Below are 11,084 nucleotides of genomic sequence, written 5' to 3' on the forward strand. Positions count from 1 at the left end.
AATCCGTGGATGGATCCTCAGGCTGAGCCTGCTGCATCTCTTGGTTATTTTGGACCATAAACAAATTGGCTAAGTCTCCCTTAAAAGGTGAGCCCACCTCACACCCATACGTATTATTCAATGTATTACTTTGAAAGTAATGGCAGCCGGATGCGGTGGCTCACGCCTGTAATCCCAGAACTTTGGGAGGCCAAGGCAGGCAGATCATGAGGTCAGGAGTTAGAGACCAGCCTGGCCAACATAGTGAAACCCCGTCTCTACTAAAGTACAAAAAATTAGCTGGGTGTGGTCGTGGGTGCCTGTAATCCCAGCTACCCGGGAGGCTGAGGCAGGAGAATCACTTGAACCTGGGAGGCAGAGGTTGCAGTGAGCTGAGATCATGCCACTGCACTCCAGCCTGGGTGGCAAAGCGAGACTCCGTCTCCAAAAAAAAAGTAATGGCAAAAATCGCAAGTACTTCTCTACCAACCTAATAGCTATAGAGAACTTTCCAGAGGCTGCTGCTCCCTCCTCCCACAGCTGCCACTTTGAGGGCACCTGGGCTGGACTCCAGCTGTGCCCTCAAGCTCTGTTGGCCCCAGTTTCCTGGTGCTGCCTACCTCCCACCTCCCACTGTTGTAGCGGGTAGAATGAGGCAATCCTGTGAAATGAGCTGGAAGTAGACACCATGTATCTTTTCGTTAGAGAAGCAAACCCCCAAAGGAGAAGCATTGTCAGGCTTCTCTCTTTGCCATGGCCTTTGCCTATACCCTTCAGCACCCATCTGAGTCGGTTGAGATGCAGATGTTAAGCCTGGGCAGAAAAGCGCTGCTCTCTGCATGGTCCGGGAGAGGCCTCTCTCCAGCCGGTGGCATGCTCGTTACACAGCAGCACTGCCTCATGTCCCCAGGTTCATCCTGACGGGGTGGTGGGGCTTGATGGAGACTGGATTCCTGCCTCCCAACCCCCACAATCTTCTCTCCCATGTAAAAAACAAAAACATTTCATTCTGGTTAAACCTCCTCCTTGTTGGAAATTTAGAAAGTCAAGGAAAGCTGAAAAGAAGAAAGTGAAAATTATCCGTCATTTTCAGTCAGATAAGAGTTAATATGTATTGAGCCCTTCAGCTGTGGCTGCCAGTGTTCTAAATCCTCAAACAGATCATCTAATCTTTCAACAACTATATGACGTAAGGACTGATTATCCTTTTTTTATAAATGAGGATATTGAGTCACGGGGGCGTTGGTAGCTAGTCCAGGATCACACAGTTTGTTGGAGTGGGTGGTGTGTGCACCTGCCCACTTTTTCATAATTAGGGTTATACTTTACACATTTCTGAATCTTGTCTTTTCTTCTGTTAACATTGTATCAGACACATTTCCCATAATATTACAATTTCTAATTAATCATTGTTTTAATGGCTGCATAGTTTGCCATAATGTATTTACTTTTTTCCCTACAGTTGAACAGTTAAGTCTCTCCCCACCCCTTTTCCCTGAATTTTCAGCAATACGGCAATGAAACCCTTTGTACGTAAGTCTGTGTTTGCGCACACAGACTTGCTCACAATTTCCATAGGATCAATTCCTAGAAGTGAAATCAGTGTGTCAGAGGGTGTGAGCTATCAGACTGCTTTCCACCAACTCATCCGTCCATCACACATGAAAATGCCTCTCACTGGGCCAGGTGCCGTGGCTCACCCCTGTAATGGCTGCATAGTTTGCCATAATGGCAAACTACGGGAGGGCGAGGTAGGCGGACCACTTGAGGTCAGGAGTTTGAGACCAGCCTGGCTAACCTGGCAAAACTGGGGAGACTGAGGCAGGAGAATTGCTTGAACCCAGGAGGAAGAGGTTTCAGTGAGCCGAGATCATGCCACTGCACTCCAGCCTGAGCAACACAGAGAGACTCTGTCTCAAAAAAAAAAAAGAAAAAGAAAGAAGAAAGAGAAAGAAAGAAAGAGAGAAAGAGAGAAAGAAAGAAAGAAAGAAAGAAAGAAAGAAAGAAAGAAAGAAAGAAAGAAAGAAAGAAAAAATGCCACTCACCATAGATTAGCTGGTGTCACCTGTTGGCCTTTCATTTTTTTTTTTTTTAGATAAAATTCGCCTTTCTCACCATTTTCAGTGTTTTTTAGTTATAGTCACAGTGTTGAACAACTATCACCTTTAATTCCAGAACGTTTTCATCATCCCAAAAGGAGCCTGTCACTCCAGTTCCTCTCGTGCTTCAGCCCCTGGCACCCACTCATTTGCTTCTGGACTCTGTGGATGCACCTATTCTGGACGTTTAATGTAAAGGGAATCATACAATGTTTGTTTCTATTTTAACGTCTGTTGATCTGATGGACGGATCTGCCTTTGAGTTAAACAAGGAAGTTGGGCATTTGTTCATCATTTTGCCCATTATATTTATTCTTTGATGGATTATTGTTCATGTTCTTTGCCTATATTGCTTTTAGGGTCTTTGTGTTTTTATCAACCTGTACGAACCCTTTATATATTAAGGTGAATAACTCCGTGCAGCGTTTTCTTTTGCACCAAAATATTTTGATGTGGATGAGAAAGAGCCATCTGCAAGGTGAAAAGGAACCGTAAAGGGCCACAGAGAGCCCAGGAGTGTTTGGGCAGAGACTGGGGGCTTTGCCTAGTGGTATGATAGGAAGGCTGAATTTTTGTTGCATATGAGCCTCAAAGGCTGAATTTTTGTTGGATATGCGCCTTGGGGAGTTTCCTTCAGCCCCAGCTGGTACAGTCACAGACTCAGCCCCTTTGGCCACCTCCCCAAATCTCTGCTCAGGCAGCTGCTAGTTAGGTCCAGGGGGGCCAGTACTGCCTTGAGAAGCAGGAATGTTCTGGAGCTGAGGACCAGATATCCAAGGGTGTCTTTCTAGACTTGTGCTATCCTCCTCTTCCCTGGAGAAGCTTCACCTCTCCACTGCCCACCTGTGGGTTCTGGCACTTTCCTCCCCCACCTGCCTCCTGGAAGGCGGTGAGGTGGAATTGTGGTTTATGGGTGCACCGGGCCTTTGGCTGAGCTGCTGAGCAGCCTGGAGTTTGCACCCAAGCATAGAAGACAGGCCCATAGGCCCAATTTTCAGGAACTCTGTAGCCATAAACAACATAGCAAATTCATGGGCCCAAGGAAAACTGGGATTAATGGGAAGAAAATATAAATGGCAACAGAGTAACAAACAGTTTCACTGTGAATACCCTCATGTTTCTGAACAGCAAACATCAGCAACAGCTTGACACTTGGTTGAATGCACTCAACTGACTACTTTGTGTAAATAACTACATCACTCACCCCCCCCCCCCCATTAAGGATTTGGGGATTAAAACATAATTGTGGCATTTTGAAAACTAAAAAGCAGATTCAATTTTTTCATTCTGCCAGGTACAAACTTTGGTGGCTAATATTTCCCTCAATGAAAGCAATGACTGTTAAACGAGAGTTCTTAATGGGTGGGAACTCCTTGAAGTTGAAGGCAAAATTCCTGTGTGCACATGTATGTGCGCGCGTGTGTGTGTGTGCACGCATGAGACGCACACAGACATGCACCCTCCAGTGGAGAAAGCTCGCCCCCTTTGTCAAGTTCTCAGAGGTGTCCTTGGGACGTAGGTCACTGTTGGGGGCAGCATCCCAGAGGTGGGGCCTGCGAAGCATCTGAGGACTCATGTCACCTTGTGCTTGCAGTGTTGGTGAAGGGCCAGGTCACCACCAAGTACTACCGGCTGCTGTCCAAGCGGGGCGGCTGGGTGTGGGTGCAGAGCTACGCCACCGTGGTGCACAACAGCCGCTCGTCCCGGCCCCACTGCATCGTGAGTGTCAATTATGTACTCACGTAAGTCACACGTATTTGTTTCTCTCCTTGCTCTTTTCTCTTCCCTGTCCCACATTGGATGGCTCCAATAAGCACCATCTCTCTTTCTCTCTTTCTCAAACTGTTCATTTGTCTCCGGTTTTTTGTTTTTGTTTTTGTTTTTTGTTTTTTTTTTTTTTTAGCAATCCGGTCATTTTGGAAGGTCCAAACTATTTCTATGCTCAGCGGTGAAAGCCAAGTGCTAGGCTGCAGGGGGAGCCAGGAGGAGGGGGCCTGCCCTGGGCATAGCTTAGGATCCCATCACAGAGCCTAGTGAGGAGCATGGGGGCGGGTGGTGATGCCCCCCATCCTGAATAGGGTGCAAAGAGGGTGCACACCCCCGATCAAGAATACAAACTTGTGCTATCCATGCCTATAAGCCTTTAGGTCATCTTAGATGCTCCTGCTGTTTGAGACAGGAAATATCCCTTTTTTTTTACCTGTCTTTCTATAGAGTCTGTTACAAATAAATCATGGTGAATATTTGGTCCTTTAAACACTTCAGAAGGTCAAGTTCAGTCGCAAATGCTTTTTTTTTTTTTTGTAAATTAAAAAAATATATGTTTTTGTAGAGATGGGGTTTTGCTATGTTGCCCAGGCTGGTCTCGAACTCCTGGCTTCAAGGGATCCTCCCACCTCAGCCTCCCAAAGTGCTGGAATTACAGGCATGAGCCACGGTGCCCAGCCTGCAAATACTTTTAAGGCCATTAGAAGCAATAGGACAGATGTCTATCTGGGGCCATATATGACTTTCCGCCCACCAAAGCTATTGTACGTTCAATCACCTTGCTCCAGGCTCTGACCCTTGCCGTGCCGCCAGCCCCATGATGAAAAGGTTCTCGTTTGCACTTTACATGGGGTGAGGATTTAGGCTCTAGGTTTGTTGATAGAATGACTGTGTGTCTTAGAAGTCAAGTGATTCTGACAAAACTGTCAGGGAGAAAACAGTTTAGCCTTTTAGTTATTCTTCCTGAGCAAATGTGTGGGCTGGTTCTCCAGGTCTCCTTGTGTGAACATGACCCTGCTGAGTTGGTTCTTTAGGGCAGAGATGGCCCCCGATGTGAGAATGCACAAAGCTGGGGGTCAGGCTCCCAGACCTGTGAAGAGTCCCGGACTCTTGCCTTCTGGGGTGCTAACTGGAGAGGCAGTTGGGCCACAGGTGTGCATGTTGGATGCAGGTGGACCTGATCAATGGGATTTCTGCCCGTCTCTTTTCCCCTTGATGGCTTTCCTCGTGGCCCACGGCCTCCTCCAGAAATGTGTTTGGGGCTTTATTGGACTGGAGAGAGCTCTGACCTGGCTCAGCATTTCCTGGGGTGGCCCAGCCTGGGGCTGCAGATCGCTTTTATAATGAGGGTGAGCTGGCCTTATCTCAAATCCCATCCACATCCAACCCCAGTGAAAAGACACACTGGGGCACTGAGAATACCCTGCCCAAGGGCTGGGGCCAGGGAAGCTGCTCGGCCCCCAGCGCCTGCTGGACATGACTCGGCCCACTCTCGCCTTCCAGGGAGATTGAATACAAGGAACTTCAGCTGTCCCTGGAGCAGGTGTCCACTGCCAAGTCCCAGGACTCCTGGAGGACCGCCTTGTCTACCTCACAAGAAACTAGGAAATTAGCGAAACCCAAAAATACCAAGATGAAGACAAAGCTGAGAACAAACCCTTACCCCCCCCAGGTAACATGCACGTCCTGCAGTTTTGGGGTGCTGACATCTATCCTAGGGGTTCGGGACACCTGGACACGTTAAGGAATGGGGAGCCTCTCATTGCACAGCAGGGATCTCCCTGCCGTGGAGCAAGGTCCCTCCGGCATGTCCTGCCTACACAGTAGTGACAGCCGGGGGAAGGCTGACATCCGGTGGGCTAGTCAAGTTTAGGAAACAGAAGACTAAATTGGAAAGGCACTTCAGCCCACTAGAATCCATGCGTTAGATTCAAATGGGCTTGATGGGTTGGAATCCACGGGTTAGATTCTAGACTGGTGGGTTAGAATACCAGTCCATTGTATTTCCGCAGCATTTTAAAAATGAAAGCCCTCCCTCTTTTTAAAAAAGTAGTTTGTGAGCTCTCAGAAATAGCAATTGTCAGCTGGGCATGGTGGCCCATGCCTGTAATACCAGCTTTGGGAGGCCGAGGCAGGTGGATCACCTGAGGTCAGGAGTTTGAGTCCAGCCTGGCCAACATGGTGATACTCCATCTCTATTAAAAATACAAAAATTCGCGCCTGTAGTCCCAGCTACTCAGGAGGCTGAGACAGGGAAATCGCTTGAACTCGGGAGGTGGAGGTTGCAGTGAGCCAAGACAGTGCCACTGCACTCCAGCCTGGGCGACAGAGCAAGACTCCATCACAAAACAAAACAAAAGTGCTCTGACTGTTTTGTGCCAGGTGAACTTTGGTAACATGGTCATTAGCAGATAGACCAGTTGAACGTCACTGCCTCCACATTATGACAAAAAAAGAGAAAGAAGGAAAAGGAAGGAAGGAAGGAAAGGAAAAGGAAGGAAGGAGGAAGGGAGAGAGAGAGAGAGAAAGAGAAAGAGAGAAAGAAAGAAAGAGAGAGAGAGGGAGGGAGGGAGAGAGAGAGAAAGAGAAAGAGAGGAAGGAAGGAAGGGGAAGGGAAGGGAGGGGAGGGGAGGGGAGGGAAGGGAAGGGGGAGAGAGAGAGAGAAAGAGAAAGAAAGAAAGAAAGAAAAGAAAGAAAGAAAGAGGGAGGGAGGGAGAGAAAGAGAAAGAGAAAGAGGAAGGAAAGGAAAGGAAAGGAAGAGAGAGAGAGAGAAAGAGAAAGAGAAAGGAAGGAAGGAAGGAAGGAAGGAAGGAAGGAAGGAAGGAAGGGAAAGAAAGAAAAAGAAAGAAAGAAAGATAAAGAAAGAAAGAAAGAGTCCATGTGTGTCTGATGTATTGTTAGCTCGGGGTGGGGCATCTCTTTCCACCCTGGGAGCAGGTCACTGGGGTATCACTTGCTGTGTGCCTGTCCCCAGTGGGACCTTGCAGTGGTGGCGAGGGTAGGGGCAGCCCTCGGATGGGGTTGGGCCCCGTTGGGACGGTTCTTGCAGGGCCGGAAGGCAGCTTCCTGCCGGCCCCTCGCTGGCCCTTCATCCATCTTCTTTGCCATGCAGCAATACAGCTCGTTCCAAATGGACAAACTGGAATGCGGCCAGCTTGGAAACTGGAGAGCCAGTCCCCCTGCAAGCGCTCCTGCTCCTCCGGAACCGCAGCTCCACTCAGAAAGTAGTGAACTTCTGTACGCGCCATCTTACAGCCTGCCCTTCTCCTACCATTACGGACACTTCCCTCTGGACTCTCACGTCTTCAGCAGCAAAAAGCCAATGTTGCCAGCCAAGTTCGGGCAGCCCCAAGGATCCCCTTGTGAGGTGGCACGCTTTTTCCTGAGCACACTGCCAGCCAGCGGTGAATGCCAGTGGCATTATGCCAACCCCCTAGTGCCTAGCAGCTCGTCTCCAGCTAAAAATCCTCCAGAGCCACCGGCGAACACTGCTAGGCACAGCCTGGTGCCAAGCTACGAAGGTGGGTCAGGTCTGCTCGTGGGGAAGGTGGGAGGACTGGGCACGGCCGGGGGCCGAAGCAGCCGTGGCGGTGGGTGGCAGATGGAGACAGAACCCTCACGCTTTGGGCAAACTTTCCCTCTTTCTGCTTCTAAGTAGGGCTTGCTGTGCTTTCTTGCTCTCAATGCAGGTGCTCCTCGAGAGTGAGAAATGGCAGTCTGCCTGCCTCGGGGACGCTAGTGACAGTATAAAGGGCAAAGGAAAACTGAGTATCCAGCCTTCACGTAAATCCTGGCCACATTTACCAACCAAAGGGGGACAGTGATTTTCAAAACCAGCTCCCATGTGCTGAGAACACCCCAGCTGCATTTCTTTTGCAAGATTCCTTTCCACTCCATCCAGAAGTGAACATTTGAGACGAACGGCCTATTGGCTATTTTCCCATGCCAGTTTTGAAAGTGGGGAAAACTATGGTGGAAATTCGTGGGCTTGGGGACAGAAATGCCACTCACCAACCAAGGGCAAAGAACACAAACCCTCCAGGCCTCAGTTTCTTCACCTGTAAAATGGGGTGAAGCTGTGATGTGCCTACTCCCAAGGACATGACACACAGTAGGGGCCTGCCCTGTACATGCTAGTTCAACAGAAGGAATGGCCTTTCACCTTCTCCTGGTAGCAGGCAAGCAGATGTCCTCTGCGGAGATACCGCCAGCTCCCCAGGACGCAGACTGACTCCTGTTTGCTCACTGGACCAACCCCAGGCAGAAGGTGGAAGGTGGGGACGGAGGTTTAGCTGCAGGACATGTATTCCCATTGCACCCAGACCTAACTGCCGCTCAGAGTGTAGACCGAGATGGTGCAGATGCCTGCAGTGCCACTAAAATGTGGGTGAAGGTGACATCAGGATTATGTGCCCCAGGCTGGGCTCAGTGGCTCACGCCTGTAATCCCAGCACTTTGGGAGGCCAAGGTGGGTGGATCACCTGAGGTCAGGAGTTTGAGACAAGCCTGACAACATGCTGAAACCCCATCTCCACTAAAAATACAAAAATTAGTTGGGCACGGTGGTGAGCACCTGTAATCCCAGCTACTCTGGAGGCTGAGACAGGAGGATCACTTGAACCCGGGAGGCGGAGGTTGCAGTGAGCTGAGATCACATCACTGCACTCCAGCCTGGGTAACAGAGTGAGACTGTCTCAAAAAAAAAAAAAAAAAAAAAAAGGATGATGTGCCCCAGAAAAGAAGCACACTAGCCCTTGCTTAAAGAGGAAGGAATTAAAGAAGAGAGCTCTTGGAAGTTCCCCCACCCCTCTCTCGAGGCAGGTAGGGCTCTGCTCATTCTGGGCCTCATCCTGCTTTTTATGCAAATCCTAGGAATCTCTTGCTCTGTATTGTGACTTGAGGCTGAGATAACATTTCTTCCCAAATCTGAGAAGAGAGATAGATTACGGGAGAATGCCACCTTTCTGGAAATCACTAGGACATGTTTTTTCAGAAGTAGCTAACTTAGAAAAGACCATATTGGCGACCAGGGCCAGGCTCCCTGCCTTTTGACCTGGCCTGTCTCAGGAGCCACTGATCCCTTAGATTTGCATCTGCCATACCCATGAACATCTTGGGTCCCTCATATAACCAAGGAAGGGATCTCCAGAACATCCAAGCAAAGGAAGACAAAACAAAGGGTTTTGATAACAGCTGAAAATATTACCCACTTGAGATTGACTTGAATTTGTGTGTCGGAAGCTGGCTAATGCTGTCACATGGTATTTGACTTTTACCACTATTTTAAAAGTGAAAGAGGTTAACAATCTCCTTATCACACACTTGATAAAAAGTAGACCAAAGGTGCTAATTTGAGGCAATTTGCGATCAGCTTCCTAGTCTTTTTGGTATTAAAGGAAGACAAATGTTGCCATATAGTGTTTAAAAACAAACAAAGACAAAAACAAAACAAAAAAACACAAGCCAGGGAGCTACTTAATGTCAGGCACCGGACTGAGTAGATGGGAGTGGTTATTTTTCATTATGACACGGCGAAACCGATCAGGGTGGTTACCACCCCTCTCCACTGACGGACGGGCAGAAGAAATCAGGGCAGACAGGGGCCCTCCAACACCAGGGCCCCTGGTGGCCTCTAGACCTCTGCCGTCCACCCAGGTAGCCACCAACCCCGTGTGGTCTTGAACATAGAAATGTGGCCAGTGCAATGACGCAGGTGTGACCTGTGCTCTGCATCTCAGTACCAAAAAAAAAAAAAAAAGAAGAAAATATCCCAATAATTGTTTCACACTGATTGCACATTGAGATAGTATTTTGGATACGTTACATTAAAGTGTATTACTTAACAGGCATTCCACCTGTTTCTCTGCTTTGTAACGCGGCTCCTGGAACATTTCAGGTCGCGTCCTGAGATTGGACAGCACGGCCTTGACTAAGGCGGGGGAGGGCGACAGCGACCCCGCGGGTGAAGCGCGTGGGCGGCCGAGGGGTGGTGGCTGCGCCCAGGGCTTGGGGGTGGGGTGGCTGCGGCCGCGCCCCTTGCTGCCCTCTAACGTGTCGCCTGTCCCCGCAGCGCCCGCCGCCTCCGTGCGCAGGTTCGGCGAGGACACCGCGCCCCCGAGCTTCCCGAGCTGCGGCCACTACCGCGAGGAGCCCGCGCTGGGCCCGGCCAAGGCCGCCCGCCAGGCCGCCCGGGACGGGGCGCGGCTGGCGCTGGCCCGGGCGGCACCCGAGTGCTGCGCGCCCCCGACTCCCGAGCCCCCGGGCACGCCGGCGCAGCTGCCCTTCGTGCTGCTCAACTACCACCGCGTGCTGGCCCGGCGCGGACCGCTGGGGGGCGCCGCACCCGCCGCCTCCGGCCTGGCCTGCGCTCCCGGCGGCCCTGAGGCGGCGACCGGCGCGCTGAGGCTCCGGCACCCGAGCCCCGCCGCCACCTCCCCGCCCGGCGCGCCCCTGCCGCACTACCTGGGCGCCTCGGTCATCATCACCAACGGGAGGTGACCCGCTGGCCGCCCGCGCCAGGAGCCTGGACCCGGCCTCCCGCGGCTGCGGCGCCACCGAGCCCGGCAAATGCGCACGACCTACATTAATTTATGCAGAGACAGCTATTTGAATTGGACCCCGCCGCCGACTTGCGGATTTCCACCGCGGAGGCCGCGCGCGCCGGCGCCGAGGGCCGGTGCGACCCAGTTGCTGGGGGCTTGGTTTCCTCACCTTGAAATCGGGCTTCACGCATCTTGCCTTGTCCCCAACGTTCCACGATAGTCCCGCTGGGGGACTGAAGCGGTTTCACTCCGCAAATATCCTCCACTTTCAGGAGGGAAAACCCACCCTGCCACAGTCCGCTCTTCCAAGTGGATGGCAGACCTGGGAGGGGACGCCTGTGTCCCGAGCCCTTTTAGATGCTTAGGTGAAGGCAGAAGAGATGATTGTAAGTCCCATGAATACACAACTCCACTGTCTTTAAAAGTCATTCAAGAGTCTCATTATTTTTGTTTTTATTTAACCCTTTCTTCAATACAAAAAGCCAACAAGCCAAGACTAAGGGGGTGACCATGCAATTCCATTTTGTGTCTGTGAACATGGGTGTGCTTCACAAATACATTAACAAGCTCTTACTTCCCCCTAACCCCTATGAACTCTTGATAACACCAAGAGTAGCACCTTCAGAATATATATTGAATAGGCATTAAATGCAAAAATATATATGTAGCCAGAGAGTTTATGAGAATGACCCTGTCA

The 11,084-nt window shown here is 50.5% G+C and overlaps 1 protein-coding gene across 3 annotated transcripts in view; it reads left to right on the plus strand.

Moving 5' to 3' along the window:
- SIM2 (SIM bHLH transcription factor 2) overlaps positions 1-10,825 on the plus strand; it is a 49,839-nt gene extending 39,014 nt beyond the window's left edge. For 2 of the 3 annotated variants that reach the window (XM_054468594.2, XM_063659666.1), the window contains exons 8-11: positions 3,673-3,820; positions 5,349-5,517; positions 6,958-7,366; positions 9,916-10,825. In XM_054468594.2, the coding sequence (XP_054324569.2) occupies positions 3,673-3,820; positions 5,349-5,517; positions 6,958-7,366; positions 9,916-10,343 (1,154 nt within the window). In that variant the 3' untranslated portion in view covers positions 10,344-10,825. Of the gene's footprint in view, positions 1-3,672; positions 3,821-5,348; positions 5,518-6,957; positions 7,367-7,534; positions 9,521-9,915 lie in introns of those variants that run through there. The other variant, XM_063659667.1, reaches the window with a different exon arrangement.
- Positions 10,826-11,084: the final 259 nt, after the last annotated feature.

The sequence above is a fragment of the Pongo pygmaeus genome, chromosome 22, assembly GCF_028885625.2.
Source record: "Pongo pygmaeus isolate AG05252 chromosome 22, NHGRI_mPonPyg2-v2.0_pri, whole genome shotgun sequence".
In the NCBI taxonomy this organism is placed as follows: Eukaryota; Metazoa; Chordata; class Mammalia; order Primates; family Hominidae; genus Pongo; species Pongo pygmaeus.